The sequence below is a fragment of the Nanorana parkeri genome, unplaced genomic scaffold, assembly GCF_000935625.1.
Source record: "Nanorana parkeri isolate BGI_ZX_2015 unplaced genomic scaffold, ASM93562v1 scaffold54, whole genome shotgun sequence".
Classification (NCBI taxonomy): domain Eukaryota; kingdom Metazoa; phylum Chordata; class Amphibia; order Anura; family Dicroglossidae; genus Nanorana; species Nanorana parkeri.
Window position 1 is genome coordinate 1,080,345 of NW_017306322.1, and position 21,186 is coordinate 1,101,530.

The window sequence follows — 21,186 nt, forward strand, 5'->3', positions numbered from 1 at the left end:
GTGATGTAAGGCTTGGATGCAGCTGCTCGGCCATGGAAACCGTTTCCATGAAAGCTCTCTGCGCACTGTTGTTGTGCCAATCTGAAGGTCACACAAAATTTGGAGGTCTGTAGCTTTTGAATGTGCAGACAGTTGGCGACTTTTACGCACTGTGTGCTTCAGCATGCGCTGACCCCACTCTGTCATTTTACGTGGCCTACCACTTAGTGGCTGAGTTGCTGTTGTTCCCAGTTGCTTCAAATTTGTTATAATACCACTAAGAGTTGACAGTGAACTATTTAGTAGCAAGGACATTTCACGGAACACCAGAATCCAATGATTTGGAGGGGTGTCCCAATAATTTTGTCAATATAGTGTATACATATATCTCAAACCCAGTATAATTAACTTTTAAATAATGAACCCATTATAGTTTCCCTTTAAATAGTGTAACAACCAGACACATTATGGTGAGGTGGGCTAAAAGGAACAAAAAAGCCCCCACTTTCTTAGCAAGAAACATAGTAGAGCCTTTCTAAAAATGAAGGTATTTGCTGGTCTCACATCCATCACAGATTCAAATAATAAATGGGCAGAACCATGCAAATCATTCCCATGTGAGCAACCGTACAAAAAACCACTGGTTTATAGTACAATTTGTATATGTGAAGCAACCAGGACCTCGGAGTATGGGGAAGCATGTGACTCTTGCTACTGATTATAGGAATGTGTACAAATTGTAATACTGAATGCAAAATATAAGTGAAAGTGATGCCCTAGCCACGCTAGCATGTTACTGCTTTTCGTCCAATGATGCAGCAGAGGGTGCCAAAGCGGCCAATTGCCTTGGCTGCTGAAGGGGAACGGAGTGATGGGGTAAAGAAACAATGTATACATAGCCGAGGAAACCCCTTATTTTGCCCTACACTGGCAAAGAACAGATTCACTGCAATGAATGTTAAATTGACAGCATCCTCATTGAAGCTTTACTGCTGCATTCTTCTAGATCAGTACTGGGGTCAGAATAGGTTGAATATGAAGGGCAGTAATTGTTTTTAAACTTTACCATGTTAATAAACATGGCTTTTGAAATATCCGGTGGAAAGTTACAAAAAAAACAAACATTCAAAATAAAACTGTATCTCACAAAGAAAACAAGCTATTTTTTATAGTTACTTGTTTTTATCTGTATCATCACAAATACACGTTTCAAAGAATTTACAACCTTAGTCTTGCAAGAGAAATTCAATGAACTGGCTATTTATTGTCTACCAGAGACATTTCTAGACTTTTGTTTTATCCGATGACAAAATGTCACACAAACCGAGATTCTAGTAAATTTTAGAAACTGTAATGCAAGAAAGGGGCCATCGTTAAAAAAACAAAACAGGAAACCACAGGAGAGAAACTATGAATATAAAACACAGGGGCTGAAAACTGGTGTCAGAAATTTTGCAAGCAATGAGAAAAGACAATAACAATACAATTCGTTTTGTATGAGTTCCTCTGGGTATTGACTTCTTATTGACTTGAAAGAGGTATTTCTCCAAAGGTTCATTTGAGTCTATGGGAACCTACTGTGTAGGTATGGGCAACATGGAACAGGATGTAAACAGGAGGCCACCGATATTGGAAAAAGTTAATTAGGTACCTGGGTGGGAAGGGTTTTGCTTCGAATAGGTTAGGGAGGCAGAGAGGAGGGGCTAGGAAGTTTCTATGTTATCGTGAACCCATCCTTTAAACTGTGATCCTCGTCACACAGATATTACACTAAGTGGCCAGATTATTATGACCACCCCATTAGTACTTCGTTGGGCCACCTTTTGCCTTCATACTGCGGCGATTCTTCTTGGCATTGACTCCACGAGATGTTGAAAGGTGATGCGAGGAATCTGAAACCATGCCTGATGAATAGCACTGTCCAGTTCTGTGAGAATTGATGGTTGTGGAACCAGCTGCCTGATGGCTCTTTCAACTTTGTCCCACAACTGCTCAATTGGATTGAGATCTGGTGATTGTGGGGGCCACCTAAGCAAGGTAAAGTCTCCCTCATGATTTTGAAACCACTCCTCCACAATACGAGCACCGTGGCATGGCGCATTGTCTTGTTAGAAGAAGCCATCTCCATTGGGATACGCCATCAACATGATAGGTTGGACTTGATCAGCAACGATACTTTTGGTATGTTGTGCTATTCAGACGTTGTTCCACACAAATTAAAGGGCCCAAATAATGCCAGGAAAACATGCCCCAAACCATAACACTGGCCCCACCAGCTTGAAGGGTTGTACTCATGCATGTGGGGTGCATGCTTTCATGCTGTTTCCGCCAAATTCTCAATCTACCATCTACATAATGCAACTGGAAACGTGATTCCCTGGACCACATTACTTTTTTCCAATGCTCGACTGTCCAATCCTTGTGTTCCTGTGCGAATTGGAGACATTTTATCTTGTTAACTGCAGACAGCAAAGGTGTTCGAACAGGCCTTCGGCTTCCATATCCCATACGATGCAGTGTACGGCGAAAAGTGTGTTCAGAGATCATTTGAGAGGATCCCTGATTAAGATATGCAGTAATTTGATGCACTGTTGCCCTTCTGTTGTCTTGTACCAGTCTTGCCCCTCTCCGTTCTGCCCTAACATTGACTAGTCGGTGACGGCCACAATTCGCACGTTCAGACCCAGATTTTCGGCTGACAGTCCAGTCTTTAAAGGAGAACTATGGGGTTCTATCTTTTCTTTATTATTGCATTCCTTAGGCTAAGTAAGTAAATTGTGTAATTTACTCCTATTAGCCAAAATGCACCCTAAGACTGTAAACTTGTCCATATATGGACTTGACATCATTCACCATATATGGACTTGTCCATATATGGTGAATGATGTCACTGGGGAGGGAGGGGATCAATGCACTGCACACTACACGTGAAGTAGGTGGGGCAGATGTAGAGGAGGAGGGAGGGGGTCAAGGGCTACACAGCAGCGTCTCTGGAAGGCTGGCACCGAGGACGGGGACGTGCAGGTAAAGAGAGAGCTGTGTGCAGAGAGCTGCTGCACATGTCCATATATTCGTGGACGCGCAGCAGCACTCAAGAATCACGGTCAGTCACAGTGACGAAGATGAGTGGGGAGGATCCCGGCAGCATTGTCGGGATCTCTCCTCATTGCGGTGCTTAGCCCCGCCCACCATCTTAAAGAAGGGTTTACAGGCTTAGGGTGCATTTTGGCTAATAGGAGTAAATTACACGATTTACTTATTTAGCCTAAGGAATGCAATAATAAAGAAAAGATAGAACCCCATAGTTCTCCTTTAAACACTTTAACAACAGCTGCTCTTGAACATTTAACGAATTCTGCTGTTTTGCCAATACTCGCTCCATGGCTCCGAGCGCCAACAATTATCCCACGTTCAAAGGCTGCTAAATCGCGTTGTTTACACATATCTTCAGAAAAAAATCACTTCTACTGTCGTGGTAAACAACCTGCTTCCCTATTTATAATGGTCTGGCCCTCTAGCAACTTCAGCGTGAAATTATAGCTAATTTGCCTACAAACGTCAGGTGGTCATAATAATCTGGACACTCAGTGTATAGTGTATAACACGTTCAACTGTAATAGATGTTATATTTTAAAAATATGTTCCATTATAAAAAAATGTTTATATAATAGACTAACCTGTTATATTCTGTAGCAGAGGGCTCAGCTTGGGCTCATCACATAAGCACTGTATGAGAACTTTCCTTACTTCCCCTTCCATGACTTGCAACTCATTATTCTGCTGGAATTCTCCAGTCACAGAGTAGATATAGACCAAAAGGAGAAGAATGTCTTCTATATCATAGTCATCAGCATTTCTTTCATTATAAGATTTAATCATAGGGTATAATTGATTGAGGACTGCAGGTAGTTCCGATTTCCCAATATTCTGCAAAATAACAGAAATAAAAATGTTAATACATTTTCAAATGTCGTGACAACAGAAGCCATCAAAAAAAAACAGGATGCTGGAGAGTGAACTGATGAAATTATATGTACAAATGTTTATATGCTGAGATTTGCACTGAAGACTGCCAAAAGAAGAATTCAATTTACATTTACATGTGTCCGGCACAAAAACTTGAACCTGCAAATGCTAGCAAGCATCCTTGGGTTTCTTTTGTTTTAGATATACAAAGAGATTAATGCAACAAGTAATAATGGTCTGAAAATGAATGGTGAATATACAATATACTGCAATACAGCACAACTAATAACTATATCTATTGTGGCTCTCATAAGAAATATTGCAGGTGTGTTCATCAACTTACTTCATATAATACTATGTTTATGTGGAAATTAAACAGGCCTTCACATTTATCTCATGAAAAATAGATGAAATAAATGTACTTTGTACAAGCTAGACATTCATTGTTTGGTAAACAACAAAAAAAATCCAGACTATTCTACAGAAAGGAGCTAACTACCTTACAAAACTGCACTGTTCATAATGTCCCACATTATCCGACCAAAGCAAAAAGTAAGCAGGCCCATTATCTGAAGAATTAGGGTAGCATATTGTGGTGTTAAAAATAGATCATGGCAGTGCATGATTCCCAGAGAGGCATGATGATATTTGTAATTTCAGCATAGTTGGAGTGCCAAGGTTGCCTACCCCGGTCTACATTCTTGGTAATACAAGTTGAATCCAGACATTGCTATAGAGCACTCAACTCTATGTTGTTGATAAACTATTAATCGGAGTACCCATGGTTGTGAAGTAGATTCCCAAATACATGCACTGCAGTCTTCCTTTTTCTTCAATACAGTAGGCCTTATTCTGTATTATTTTTAGTTTAAACCACATGTGGAAATCTCGATGCGATTGCAGAAGTAGGCAGCTGAGAGAAATAGTGTGTTGCCACAAACAACCTACTGTACTATTGTTTATTTTTCTGGTGTTGTGCTGTCGTACATTTCATTCTTCCCCCCTTCCAGTTACAGAATTAAATAGGCCAGCCCTTAGTTGTCACTCACTGCTTCCTCATATGGGGGTTTACTTTTACTTCCTCCCTCATCCCTAAGAAAGATAAGAGCACATTTTTGTATAGCCTGAATAAACTATATAGGTTTCAGCTCTAACAGGGCTATTCGCAAAAGGGTGAAGAGTTTGGAGAAGGCGGGAGAAGGGAACAATCTAGGACAACAAAGCTGAACTGGAAAGTGAGCTGAATTGGAGAATTTTTCCAAATCAGCTATGTTGTCCTAGATTGTTCACTTCTCCTGCCTACTCCAAACTCTTCGGCCTTTTGTGAATAGACCTGTAAGTCTTCTTTGTGAGTTAAACGCTGCCTTTGGATCTTCTCGATTCAGCAAGTTGCCATACTGTCAGCACAGACTGGGTCTCAGAAGCTATCTCTTTCGCAAAAAGTTAAATTTTAGACAAAACGAAAAGGAAGTTACATAGTTCAGGTTCCCAAAAGAACATTCCCAGTAATCTTCATGGGCTTTTTTTTTTCCAGAGAATTAAAGAGAACTCAAATTAAACTGGAAATGCAGACTACAGCTAAATGTACAACTGAAATAAACTAATGTCAGTGTTTAACTTGCCAAAAAAAAGAATTTGTAATTCATTTCAACCACTCCCATGATTTAGACAGTTCTGCCAAACAGCACCACCAAAGATCAATCTACTACGACCTAGTTCAGCTGCTTCCTGAATAGTTGGGTTTAGGTGATGATGTAGAGTCACTGATAGTTAAGCAGGCTGATCTGTAGGTCCAGTAAATCATCTGCCTGGCAGGGTTGCCAACTGCCCATTAGTGTAAAAATGTGTGGTTTTTGTTCATGTTTGTTCATGTTTTTGTTCATGTTCATAGATGTCCAGGATGGGAACAAGTGTCCATAAAAATACTGATTTTCTTGTAACTTGCAGCCAGTAGATGCAAATTCGCCTAACACCATCTATATAGCTACAACATGTGCCGCTGCCTTCTCAGCCAATGGGCACTGTACCCTTCCCCCACCACGTGTGACTGAAAGCAGAATACTACAGGGTGGAATTGGAGAGGATATAACACACATTTTGTAAGTATCCAGGAGATGGTAAGATGGAGTATGGGCAAAGGTAAGAGATCTTTGCTGCCAAGTTGTTTGCCTATTTGGTCTTGGAGCCATGGTTAAGAAGCTGCTGAAAAAAGATTGCACAGCGCTCCACTCTGGCAGGCTGCAAAATGTTGGAGAGGAGAACATACATAAGGTTAAAAAATATAAAGGTTTGGGGGGTCATGTTCCCTGCCCTCTTCCACACTGATCACACCTTAGTTGGGAAAGTGACTGGCTAGTGAACAATGCTTTCCCTTTTCTGACTAGCTGGACAGATCCTCACCCCACAAGTCATGGCATCTTCAAATTTCTGCTCCCAGTATTTTTGTAGATGTGCCAAACCCTCATCCCCCTCTCACCATGTTTTGATAATCCTAGTCATGATCTTTAGATGTTTTTCATTGTAAAGCCAGGCAGATTATTTTTATTCATAATGCTTAAACATTGATTGGGTCAGCTTCTAATGGGAGATTCTAACACATTTTAGGTAAATTAAGTGTACCATCCATCTATCAAGAGCTACATGTTAATTGAACTAGGGAGTGCTGTCATTCCCATCAGCAGCTCTGTACCCTGCAACAGGATTTACTACAGTTGTTAAGAGGTTACCAGGCAAAGCGTAAATATAAGAAAAGATGTTAGAGTTTGAAATACCTTACTTCTTAGCAGCTCTATGTTACTTTGCCTCCCTAGGCAACTAGTTCACAAATGCCATGTGCTAATTACCGCCTTGAATATTGTAAAAAATAAATAAAAATACAAGAAACCGTAAAAAATGCATTGTTTTTCAAGGATTACACTTAAGATGTCATGAGTCCCAGTGGTAAATGAGTGTCCCTGGAGTTGGAGCCCATGCTTCAAATACATTAAACCCTGCAAGCAATTAAAAGCAGCCCTGTAGCCAGGAACTGGGATGGCAGGTAGTTAAGAATACCCAAACGATGCACAGCTTGTGTTATTGGCAGCAGTCTGTATGAAACCACATCATTAGTATTTAGCCATTTATTATAATTTGCTACAAGTGCCATAAAAAATAATATGATAAAGTAAAGAAGAGTCAACGACAGCTGTGTATGTTAACACTATGGGGTATATTTATAAAGAATTCAGGGGGCCATTCACCCTGTGATACTCTGTGCACGTTCAACTGTGTGAAGTTGAATGTAATGTAATACCACATTATGGCCACTAGATGGAGCTGAGGAGCATAGGAAATAAGTATTTATTTCCTATGTTCCTCAGGGCCATCTGATGGCCATAATATGTTATTTCATTATATTTGACCCGAAAAGAACATACACTAAGTATGTTTGTTGTTGCCACTATGCACATGGAAAATGTTCACAGAGATTCACATGGTGAATGGCCCTGTGAATTACTTACAATTTCTCCCTGCTTGCCTCTTTTGGGCACATCATTCACAGTTCAGATATGCTTCCAACGGTTGGCATGCCCTTTAAACTCAAAGTGCTCTAGTTTAGACATTGACCTAACCCCTATATTGGATAAACTTATCAGGGTGGACAATTCTAAAGGCTTAATTACAGTTTGATATTCTTATCTTACTAGATATCTAGTTAAATATAATTTTCAATGTAAGGGAAATTGGGAGAAGGATCTGGGGGATATCTTGAAAAGATCCTGCAATTACTATTGCTAGTGTCACTATCTCCAACAGGTTCACACAGCTTGTCATTCTGCATAGAGCATATTGTGCACTACAACTGTTTTGTGGCATTAGTCTCAAAGAGAACTCATGCTGTACCTAATATTGGCTAAATCAGAAAGACACATTGCTTTTTCTTCGGAAATGCTCAGACATGCGAGATACTGGGACAGAGTAATAAAAACCATTAACACAATATATGGTGTCAATTTGTGTTGGCCCTCTACTTGTATCCTGTGGTATCTAGACACTTCTGTCCTGGGCTGACCTGCTTTAAACGCAGTGGCTAGAATTCTTTCTTGGTGAGGAAACTGATAAGCAGAAAATGGATTCCTCAACCTTCTATCGGACAATGGCTTAAAATAATAATCCTAATACCCACGTAGGCAGGGAAAAAAATGTTTAAATATTTGGTCTTGAAAGGTGGAAAACCCTTTTTGTGCATAAATTTAGAAACTAAAACTAAATTTGAGACTATTGGGGAGGATGCAAAAGCCACTACATATTTTACTGTTGTTTTACTGTCTTTACTGTGTTATGTTGATGTCACTTTTGATGAAGATGGAACATTTTAGAATTCAGTATATTTCCTGGACTGTGTTATTGCCAAATAATTTAAAATGTCTTTTAAAAGGCGTCAATAAGGCAAGTCAGACTCACCAATTACCAATGTAAGTTACTGAAACATATTTTCATGTCTGCAAAGCAGACGATTGCCAAATACTGGAAAACCCAAATGTTTATATCTAAGTTGGTTTCTTCCCTAGGGTAAAATAAACTCAGAATGAACACACTAATTTCACAGACATCTCATCTCACAGTAGACAACCTACTCTGCTGTATTCTGTATGGTTTTCCGGTAATGAAATGCAATTTCTGTTCTCCCATTACTAGACTGTAGCCCCCCTACCGTCTATACCTTCTACAGTGTACTACTAATGTGGCAACACTAGTAGGGTATGAGGCTAGTAATGAGCAGACGTGAAGATCTGTGTATGCAGATCAAATCAGCAATAATAAGTAAAAACCACTAGGCAATCTCGGGGAAGAATTCCTTCATTTTGTCTCTGCAATACCATTAAATATATTTACTTTCAGGAAAGTTTTTTTTTTTAAACAGAATACATTACTGTAACGTCTACTGTAGGTTTGGTTTCGTGGATCACAACTGCGGAGGCTTCTCAGTCAGGAGTCCCAGGCGTCACTCTCAATCTCAGCGGAGAGTTAGGGACTCAAGCATCACAGTCACACTAACACAATTATTATGGTTTAGGCAGGGGTATTAAGTCATACCTCCATACCCTAATTATCAGAACTTGGTAAAGAGGCAGAAAGTATGGCATAGGCAATAAGGCAAAATAACTTTAAGCCAAGAGCACAGTCTGCATGGAGTGTGTAGAGCAAAACACAACTGAGGCAATCAACAAAGGTAACAGCGATAATCCAAACAGAAATGAGGTTTCTTAGTAACAGTCAACGTTGCCTGTAAACCAGGTTACTTGCGGTTAAAGGTGGTAGTAGCAGAAGGGGTTGCCTCAGGTTTGCTGGGCACTAATCCGGAGTAATCCTGGTCCTTAGTACTGGTCAGGAGCTGTGCAGGTTGGGGTCCCAGGTGATAGCAGGCGTTCTGACTCCAATAGTGGAACGCCATACTATCACAGCTGGGGCTTTAAATAGGGCCAGGAAGTGGGAGGCGCCGCTAGTCGGAAGACGCGACTTCCGCGTTCCACCGTGGAACACAGAGAGCCCTCAGAGAGGGTGGATGTCTACGGCTCTCATTACAATTACTAAGCAGGTTGAAATACAGTATTTCTATTAAGAAAAAAACAACAACAATAACAACTAAGGTTTAAAAGGCAATATGCATTCTGAAATATTGTTGCAACGTATAATGCATTACTTTCATAGTCTGCAAAAAGTAACAAAGCAATGCGGAAAGTATACATTTATCATGATTGTCACAACCCCAATTCAGTTACAATGCTTTGCTGGAATTCTTCTTTAATGAACCTATATTTTAATATAGACCCTGAAAGTGCTGGCAGCAAAACAGTCACAAGGCTTCACCGCTATTAACAAGAAGTGGTAAAACAGACAAAAGCCTGGACTACAGCCAGCGTCAGGCCTCTGCTCACAGCTGGATCTTAGCACCTTTAAAACACATTAAACATATGGAATATCTATAGGCAGCCCAATAAATTAGGCAATGTTATTAGTATTCCCAGAATAGCAAAAAGCAGGCACTTGCTGTATAGGCAGTTTTCTGCTCCTAATAGGCAATGCAGTATTCTCAAAGAAGACAAATATTTTTTGAGACAAAACCAAAAAAAAACAAAACCACAAACTGTCTGTGGAATAAAATCCGTATAGAATGGCATACTACTACATAATGAGGCAGCGTTTCTCAACATTATTTTATTATATATGCATTTCTAACACAGAACCTTTCACCTTGAAGTATCAATAAAATGTCTGCATTTAGGAGGTTATTCACTAAAGAGCCGAAGGATATAGCCGCAGCTTCGGCTAATCCATCTCACTTCGGCCGCCGGAACCCTTCAGTTAAGCCAAATCGAAGGGCTGATGTATGGGCTATTCACAGGCTGAGCCGAACACACAGCCGAAGTGGGGAGAATGGTCTGATGAAGCAGAATGTTCTCCACACAAATGAAAAAAATGGTGCGGGGTCCCCCTCCCAATCCACACCAGACCCTTTAGGTCTGGTAGGGCTTTTAAGGGGGAACCCCACCCCCAAAAATGGGGGCAAAAATGTGGGGTCCCCCCTAAAATTCCCAACCAGACCCTTAATCCGAGCACAAGCCTAGCATGGGCCTGCGGGCGCGGGGCTTACTTGCATCGGTGTAACCCCTTTAATAAAGGAGGCACCCAGATGCTGTCCCCCATGTGAATAAGTGGTACCTGTACCCCTAGTCATTCACTAAAGGGTTAAATAAAATGTAAATAAAGAGACCACACTTTTAGAAAAAAGGTTTTTGACAATTCCTTTAATAAAAAAAACGTAAAAAATCCCCAAAATTTTAAAAACTGATCCACCGAGATTGTGCTGCTATACTGTCAAATGGGTCAACTCAGCTACCGGCCGCTGGCTCCGCCCATTTATTGTCATGCAATGACAGGCCACTGGCCTCAAATGATCTGATGATGTCATCACTAGCTCCACCCATTTTCTTACATCTGGCCGGCATCTGTCAAACCAGTCCGTTTGCGGTGGCATTTTCGTCAGGTGGACATTGCTGGATGTCGTGACCTTTGGATTATGTCGGTGCATCAGTTTTGGGGATTTTAATTTTTTTATTAAAGGACTTGTCAAGAACTTTTGCTGTTTTTTTTAAGGATTGTTTCTGAAGGTTTGGTGTGTTTATTTATATTTTACTTTAACCCTTTAACGAATGAGAAAAGGTACAAGTTACCTTTATTAATTAAACAAGGGGGGCAGCATCTGGGTGTCCCCTTTATTAAAGGGGTACCCCGATGCAAATAAGCCCCCTTGCCCGCAGACCCACGCAACCACTGGGCCAGGGTTGTGGCAGAAGAGGCCCTTCCCCCCCACCTTTCCTGCCCTGCCGGGCCTGTGCTCGAATTAAGGGTCTGGGTGGGAATTTTCTTGGGGTGGGATTCCTCATTAGAAATTCCTACTAGACCTAAATGGTTTGGTATAACTTTTGGGGGGAACCCCTCACACTTTTTTTAAACTGGGGGCCCCTCCTAACATTCCTACCAGACCTAAAGGGTCCGATATGGTTTGTGAGGGAGACCACGCGCGGTTTTGTTTTTTGTTTGATTTACATATACTTTTTTTTTTATTCTGCGGGGTACGGCTCCCTTCGGCAGCTGAGTGAAAAAAAACCTTAATGTGAAAATGGGTTAATATAGCTTCATGTGTAAAAAAAAAGTGCCTAAACCTCAATGAATTCCCTTGAAATGTTGCACAACCTAAGTGTTCAACTTTCCAAACCTGTCCTAGAAGTTTAATTGACTTTGGTTTCCCACAAGGCAAATGAGTGACATTAATTTACAATTCTACGATTTCATAGAGCCCTTGCTATTTTATTAAAGTTTACTCTCAACAGTTGGATTGGTATGAATACTCAGGTCATCAGGGCTGAATTTTTGGACTTTGGCAGAGTGGTTATACAGTCAATACTGAGCCTGCTGGGACTTTTGTCTCAGATCCCTTAGAGGCACATCTGGCATTCTCATGGGTGGAGAACCAAAGTCCTTAGGCACCTCTTTCCTACTCTTGGCAGGAGAAGAGTTCTTACTCCAGATGGTGGCTCCTTGGTCCCCCCTGAGGCTGGACATTTGGGGACAGCATTCTGTAGAAAAGCTTAATTGATCAGAAATTGCTTCACCAGGGCCACCAGCTGATTTGCATCCTTGGGGTCAGCTTGTCCATGAAATCATTGTATGTGGGCTAAAAGGGCCCAGAAAAATCTCCACCTCCACAAACAATTTGCTTGTTTACTGCTAAGCGGCATAAGCTTGTTGAAGGCTAGCATTCATTTGTTTTTGGTTGGAGTTGGCAACCTGCAGGTGGGCATTTACCTGCACAAGCAGTTTAACCCCTTCGTGACTGACGACGTACAGTGTACGTCGCCAGCATCGGGGACTTTCATTTTAATAGTCTTTAGTATTCACAATAGGACAGTGGCACTTTTAAAGCATCAGCTTTAAAAAAAAAAAAAAATTGCACTCTACGTATGTGCCAACATGCTCCACCAAAGTCTGTTCAACCAAGCCTTACTTAGTTGCTGACGTAAACAAATGTCCTTGTTACAAATAATGCTCCTCTTCGAGAACAGTAGCAGTTCATAAACAGGCTCTGGTAAAGCTCACAATCTTGGTGCAGCTTTCAGCTTTACAGGCTGGGTTCAGCTGAACTACTCAGTGAACGTTTTGGGGGACTTGCTGGCTTCACTTTAAAACAAATATTTTTGGCTTCCGGTTCCGGCGCCCGATGCAGCGGACACAGAGTGCAAAGCTCCCGCATGGTCAGGGCAGAATCTTATATAAAATCTAACTACAGCAACTCACACTAGCCCGTGGACACCGCAACTGTTATCGGGATTGATCAGAGTATGAATAAATTCCTCGTGAAACGGCGCAATGGGCCTCGTGGCAAGGGAACTCCTGTACGGGGTAAGCGACCACAGTCCCAGCCCAAGATGGCCACCACCCCTGATCTACGGGAGGTCAGCACGTCCTCGGAGGATGATTTGCCGGCTATGTCAGATAACAGTATTATAGCTGCAGAAGTGGCCAAACTCCTACACCCTACTATTCAAGAGGCCGTGAACAAGGCGGTGTACAAGGGCATACAGTCTCTGCGCCACAACCTCCTGCAGCAGACCCAGAGGATAACAGAGGCAGAAGCCCGTATCACATCTCTGGAGGAAGGAGCGGATTCATCTTCCACCCATATACAATCTACCTCCAAACAGGTACAATTTCTGCTTGACCGGGTCGACGATCTCAAAAACAGATCGCGTCGCAACAACGTGCGGATCGTAGGCCTCCCGGAAACATACCGCCCATCATTATTGGCAGAAATTTGCACCCACAACATTCCGGATAGACCCCCGAGATGCAAGGTGGAACGCGCACACCGTGTGGGACCGCCTAATACGGAACGAAAAGGCCCAAGACCAGTCATAGCCAGATATCTTGATAACACAGATCGTCTGGCGGTGCTGCAGGCCTTTCGCACCAAAAAGGAGATCTTTCTAGATGGACATCGCCTGCTCATCTTCGCAGACTACTCAGTGGAGGTCACCAAAAAACGCAAGGCGTTTAGCAAGGTGTGTTCACTCCTATTTCAGAAGAGGATCAGGTTCACCCTAGCCTACCTGGCGATCTTAAGTTTCCAAACGGAGGATGGATCCCCCCATGCGTTTCAAGACCCCGATGCTGCACTCAAAATCGTGGAGAGGATGGAAACTCCAGCCAGACACGAGGCGGCAGGACGGTCTCCCCTCCCGCAAAGGCCCACCACTCCAGCGAGGAAGCCCTCGGTACGCCTGCCTATGACTCCCACAGACTCACCTTGAAGTAAAAAGGTAGCATCTGCAACCATACTTACCGATAGGTATGTTCATCTTCTTTCTACATGGGGGCGTCCAGGGAGGGTAACAAATGAATACCTAGCTGCTGACAGTTTCCCTCTCCCAAATTACTAGCTTCCTGGGTTATTACAACGGGAGAAACCCTTTGTTTTGGGTGCACCGGAATATAGCACAAGGCTACCCAGCCCCTGCTCCCAATGACATTCTTTAACGGTCACGATTTACACCCTGTCCCCAAAGATGGCAGTGGGGATACAGCGGCCCAATAATCTACCTTTTAACGACTTTTAACGACTGCTAATCTCGCAGCTAGCAACCATGTTTGAGATGGCTGCCTCTACTTTAACTTTTAACTTGTGACATGGAACATCACAAACACAAGTACTAAAGGGCCAGTTGCTGAGTTCTGCAATCACCCGGAGTATAAGTCGCACGGATTTATGCCGCAGGCTTAGCGGAAGCCACAGTGCTCACTCTGTCGAGCTCTTGAGGAAAAAAGTGAAGTCACAAACTGTTTTTGTAGTTGTTTTTCTACAGTTCTAGTTTTTTTGTTATTTTTTGCTCATAGTCGTGGTCCTGTTGACCACATATCAGGGTTCAATTCACACCATGTTTGGGCTCATAGTGCCCTGGACTTTTTGTCTTGCACTGTCCTGTGTAACTCACACAGATCTTATAAAAGTTTAAAATCGAGCTAACTAATTTAACAGCAAATGTATACATTTTACTGTATAGAGTGTCGTTTATAAGTATATTGCTTTTTGGTGTTATCAACTCAGTCTACAACCTTACATGAGAGTGGTCTCTTGGAATACTAATGGCCTAAGATCCCCAGCTAAGCGCCTGATGGTTCTCCGCCACCTAAAAAGGATCAAACCGGATATAGTGTTCCTACAGGAAACACATCTACCCTTGACAGACATAGCTAGAATGCGAAAACTGTGGGGGGGGCGAGGTAATAGGCGCCCCAGCCGTGGGCAGAAGAGCAGGGGTAGCAATACTCTTTAACAAATCATTCAATTATAAGGTGATACACACGGATATTGATCAAGAGGGCTGTAGATTGATGGTTAAAATCAGGGTGCACGACAAAAATTATTCGTTGTATAATCTATATTTCCCGAATTCTCCCACAACAACTTTTTTTCAGGAGGTCACCTCATGGATGCTGCAAGATGATAACCCTTATAAGATTCTGGGGGGCGATTTCAATTCTGTCATGGTTCATAACGAAGACAGATCTGGCAAAGCAAAACCAAACTCCGGACCAGGGGCCTTCCCCCCTACCTTACTCCACGACCTGTCCCAAAATACCCACCTCATGGACGTCTGGAGGGTTCGGAATCCCCTGGAACGTGAGTACACACACTATTCAGCAGTTCATGGTTCCTTCGCCAGGTTGGACTACTTCCTGGTGACGGCAGCTGTGAACGCACTGATTACAGACACGAACATACATCCCATAGCCATCTCGGATCATGCCCCAATAATGATCCAGATACGACCCTCCCTTCCAAGGGGCGAATCTTATATATGGCGCTTCCCATCACATTTATACTCAGATGCATCCTTTAAATCTATGATGGGGGAAGCATGGCAGGATTTCTAATCCTTTAACATAGCCCACATAGATACACCAAACCTTTTCTGGGAAACAGCTAAAGCAGTTCTGAGAGGGAAGATCATACCATATGCTGCTGCCAGGAAAAGGAAAGCCAAGGCCCAATTTCTTAAAGCAAGTACTACACTGCGCATAGCTCAAATAAATTACTCCATAAATGACTCTGCAGAACACAGAGAACAGTGGCTAAAAGCGAAGTTGAACTTTGAGTGGTGGAATACTCAGCAACATCTACATTATCATTCTCGGTCCAAATTAGCTTTCCACAAATTCGGTAACAAGTCGGGCAGAATGTTGGCAAATCTGGTCAGACTTCGCGCCCCTAGGACTCACATCTCGTCCTTGCGTTCAGAGGATGGGTCCAGTACATCAGATTCGAAACGAATCAACCAGATTTTTGAGCAGTTCTAAAGGAAATTATACTCGGCAGCTCATGTAGACATGGGTGTGGGAGACATCTTTCTGGGTTCAGTAGCCATGCCCAAGATATCCAGCGAAGAGTTAACTCAGTTAAACAAAGATATCTCGATGGAGGAGATACACAAGGCCATCGGAATATCTTCAAATGGTAAATCTCCTGGGCCGGATGGCTACTCGAACGAGTTTTATAACATGATGCAACATGTCTCTCCTACCCTGCACAGGGTCTTTAATACCATGTGGCAGGGAGGAGAATACCTGAAAACAGGCTCAGAGGCCTATATCAAACTATTACCCAAGAAAGATAAAGACACCACACACCCAGGATCATACAGACCAATATCCCTAATTAACACAGATGCCAAATTGCTATCAAAAATAATAGCGGACAGATTGGCAAGAATTCTACCGCAACTAATATCCCCAGCCCAGGTAGGATATATAAAAGGCCGTTCTGCAGTAACCAATATTCGCAAACTGCTATCAGTCCTAGAATATGCCAAAACCCATCCGACATCTTCTTTAGCCCTTATTTCCATAGACGCCGAAAAGGCATTCGATAGCATTCAATTCCCATGGTTGTAAAGATTGCTTGACGGGATGGGGTTCTCGGGCCGCTTCAAATCCTCCCTGGCAGCAATGTATGAATCCCCCCACGCTCGAATTTGCACACCAGGACATATCTTCAGTCGTTGGGGACAAGACAAGGTTGCCCATTGTCACCCTTGTTATTAAATCTAGCACTGGAACCGCTGTCACTATACTTTCAGGGAGCTCCAGAAATAGGGGGGGTCACATTTAAGAAGTCCCAAGTAAAAATCATGTTATTTGCAGATGACATTATACTATTCTCAAACAACCCCTCCAGCGATCTCCCATTTATCCAAAATACTTTTAGCAGATTTCAACAGTTTTCAGGCCTGACCATCAATGCATCCAAATCTACTATCCTCCCCTTAACCTCCACAGCATCTAGCTCCTTATTTTCCACAAAAGTATATAACATAGCCAAAAGTTCCATAGTTTATCTTGGTCTTCATATCGGTAAAACCCCTTCCTCCCTATACAATCTAAATTACCCCCCTCTATTTGACAAGATCAGAAACGAGATGGTAATGTGGAGGGATCTTCCTCTCTCGCTCTTTGGCAGAATACACTTAGTAAAAATGATCTCATTTGCCAGACTGTTGTATCCTATGCAAACACTGCCTATACTCCTAAAACACAAATATGTCACATCTTTGAACAAAGCCATATCAGCTTTTATCTGGCAGGGGAAATAAGTGAGAATCTTTATGCAAAAGCTGTGGCTCCCCAGGAGCGAGGCAGGGATGGCTCTTCCCAACATTAGATTGTATAACTTGAGCTGCCTCCTTAGACACTCAACGGACTGGATAAATTCCTCCTCTTATTACTCCAACTTCCAATTGGAAACAGAGATGGTCCATCCGTGGAAACTCTCCTCCATCCTACACTGCCCTTTTTCAAATATACCTCCTATCCACCGAAATAACATAGTTATCAGGGACACAATAGTGGCCTGGAGGGAGGCACACAAGATCGCGAAAATGAACCCCTATTTCTCTGAGCATCTCTGTATCAGAGGCAATGGGAGATCAAGGGGATAACCAAGTGCACTCACCTTTTATCCAATAATAATAGAAAAGTATTAACATTCCCCGAATTTAGAGCCACCTATCATGTGTCTATACAAGACTTCCTTCACTTTTCCCAGGTCACAGCTTACATACATAAAATATACAAGGCTACTCGCCAGACTTCCAGCGACTCCCTTCTTGACAGGATACTTTCGGCAGGGAAAAAAGCCATTTCGGACATTTATCCACATCTGAGACAAGCGTGCATCCCTCCCCTGTCTAGTTCCAATATTGGCAAATGGCGGGTTGATGTTCCCATCGACGATATTGTTGAGAAAATGCTGATAGGATATAGATCTACATGCAAAGCAATGGCGAACGAACAGTGGAGGGAAACACAATACAAAATCATTCATAGGGCCTACTATGCGTTTCAAATTAAACGTAAAAACGGCCCAGATAAAGGATATCTGGATAGATGCCCGAAATGCCAGCTGATAGCGGCTTCCCTATTCCACTGTCTGTGGGAATGCCCGATGATTCAAAAGTTCTGGTCTAATGCCATAGATTTTATAACACAGGTGGTGGGTAGGCAAGTACCTTTAGATGTTCTATTGCTCCTATTCAATTACTGGGAGAATGCAGTTGGCTTAAGCAAGCACAATAGACAATGGATAAGTATTACTCTTCTGGCAGCCAGGAGAGGCATTATGAGAGAATGGCTCGCCCATCAGCCACCCACTGTGCAGGGTCTGAGAGCTGACCTCATCAACTTACTCCACCTTGAAAAACTAGACGCTGAAACGCAACTGAATGATAAGAAAACGACTTAATTCTATGAGAGATGGGCACCGTTTATAGATATAACGTCTACACCCATAGAGAAGGAACAATTTCTATCTCCTTTTTAATACACACCCAGCGTGTGTATTGGGGGGAACTAGATAGGGGAGGTATATTTATTTACTTCCATATTATGGGTTCTGTGTTAAAAAAAAAAAGGGGGAACAATTCTCACTTCTTACACACAAGGGGGTGTGGAGTAGCACACGCAGAGGGTGGACCTATCCCACTATAACCAATTCCGAGGATGGGCAAGATTATCATTATTAGGGTACGTTACTTACTTACGAATAAATGATTAGTAGGAGTGAAAGCAGGACACGACTGGTATTAAACTTGTTTTCGAGTTATTCATGTTTGTGCTTCTAAATTCAAAATACAGATTTTTCATTGCATGCATATGTAATAACATGGGGTGTTATGGAAACGGTATAATATGTAGAGATGCAATATGACAAGAAATAAGCATCCCGACAACAATTGTATCTGTATTGTCTCTGTTTTATATTATAAACCAATAAAAAATGTTTGGAAAAAAAAAATATTTAAGAAACCGTGGAGCTAGATACCTCTCATAACACACTTGTTATACATTGTTACCATTGCCCCATTTATGAGATATTGATTACAAATGGTTGGTAACATACCCTGGCTTATCACCAAATCCAAAATGTTCAGTCTCCCTTTACCATAATTTACATTTCTAAATGAGTTTATAGATATAAGCCTCACAATTATGAAACAACATTATCCCATTCCAAGACCAAATAGACTGGATAAAAAGTGGAGTTCAGACTAAGCAGCTGGACCATGGACTTTAAGTGCAATACAAGATAGCCAAAGACAAGGTGATATAGGCACCAGTGGCAATGCTATTCCCATAGCTTAATAATGTGGCTATGACCACAGAAGCAGCAGTGGTCTCTTTGTATGAGAAACTTCCTAACTTTATAAACAGGGAAGCCCTTACTACTGATATTAGCGCCACTATACTGGTAATGTCTTTAAAGATCTCTAAACATCTCTGAACATCTCTGGGATGATTATGCCACAATCATCCCAGACCATCTCCCTCATTTGGTGCAACCCTGAGCATAAACAATTCCTGACTGTTCCAAATAGTACAAGAGTGGGACTGAAATATGTATACTAATTATTTGGGCTACAGAAAGGGGTCTTTCAGCCCTTCTTATTGGAGATGGTGCTACACAACTATTCACAATTGATCTCCTGAATTTATGATACCCTTCCTCAGGCAAAACCTTCCAAACTGTCCTAACTTAAAGGAGAACTATGAGGTGAGTGAAAATCACTCTACCTCATAGTTCGAGCCGACATGCGACAATTAAAGTGCCATACGTCGTCTCAATAGATCGGGAAGTATGCAAACACAAACCGTCGCTTGCTCACTTCTCAATCATCTCCCTGCAGACAGCCGTTACCGTCAGTTACGGCTCCCTGCAGGGATTCCCCCCTTTCGGCTACTCCAGCGCTGTTGTAACGGATGGGGGAGTGGGTGGGTACAGCTGGCTCTGCCTCTAAATAGGCAGAGCCAGCTGTCACTCACGCAGCTGGGTAGATCTCGACAGTAATGTTGGGATCCGTCCCGACTGCGGCGGTCTCAGTATACCGCGAGCTGTAGCTCGCGATATACTGAGCTTTGGGTCATAGGAGGACGCTGGTTTATGTCTTCCCGGACGAGCGTGTACATTGCTGCTATCCTGTTCATTCCATTGTGGAGCTGCGTTAGGACTATTCGCCTGCTGAATATTGTGAGATATACCCCTTTGTGGGTTACAAGCTGGATCCACTTTTTATTGATGTAAGTTTTTATTGTTTTTTGTGCAAAATACATTTTTTAAAGATTTTATGCTGTGTGCAGTATATTTGTTTCTTTATCGGTGATCTAAAATCCCGGCTACGATCCATTTGTATGAGAAGTGAGGAGGAGAGCGTTTTATTGATTCATAGCCATCATTTGTTGGAAGCCATCACTTGGTTGGGGAAAGTAGCGTCCTGTGATTAATGCGATTTTGACCATTTGAATCTGGTGAGTGGGGAGCATTGTTTTTTCTTCGGATTGGGATTATAGGATAACATATACATTTTTTCATCATTTTTTCATCACTGTTTGAACTGATCATGAGTCATCTTTGTCCTGTGAGGATCGGATGAAGTTTTGTAATTTATATGGACTTTAGTTATTTATATATTTATATTTTATTATTGATCATTCTTTATAAATGCACACACTAGTCACATTGTTTGATGATTTAGGGGGTCTTATTTAACTGTTTCACAATAAGGGGAGATAGCGCGGTGTATTGTTTTAGCACTCTCGTGGCCATATTGTTTTTTGCTTTATTGGTCTTTATTTATTTTTCGCTGCAGACATTTATTTATCAATAAAAAGGGGGGGGGGGGCATCCACAAGCGCGAATACTAATATTTATAAAGTTACTGATACTTGCCCAAGTACTTACAGATACAAGTACTGATACATTTTTGTTTAGTGTCATGTGACAGTTTTTCTAAAACAATACAAATTAATGATTTAAGGACAGTGGTGGAGCACCAGGGCCAATTTTTGTCACTGGTATCTGAACATTACTAGTAATCATAACTCTTTAGCCTATCAAAAATGTCAGGTGGAAGAGGGACCATAGGCTGTTCTACTAAACTAATTTGACATAATTGGTGGTAACTCAGTTTTCTGCCCAGATTCTTGTGAACAACAGGCCTCTACTTAACAATTTTACTTAAAATAAGTCACTCCTGCCAGGTTTATACACACCTGTGTTAGCTCTGTTGTTGTTGCAAACAAACAAAAACAAAAAAAAGACGCACGCAAATGCTTAAACGCGCTCCGGCAATATATTTTGTACATTTTGCA

The 21,186-nt window shown here is 42.0% G+C and overlaps 1 protein-coding gene across 1 annotated transcript in view; it reads right to left on the reverse strand.

Annotated features, from left to right (window-relative positions):
- The window catches only part of SCFD2 (sec1 family domain containing 2), a 357,431-nt gene that overhangs the window by 229,603 nt on the left and 106,642 nt on the right, over window positions 1-21,186 (reverse strand). Inside the window, exon 5 of the mRNA XM_018575955.1 lies at window positions 3,657-3,906. Coding sequence (XP_018431457.1) covers window positions 3,657-3,906 — 250 coding nt within the window. The remainder of the gene's footprint in view (window positions 1-3,656; window positions 3,907-21,186) is intronic.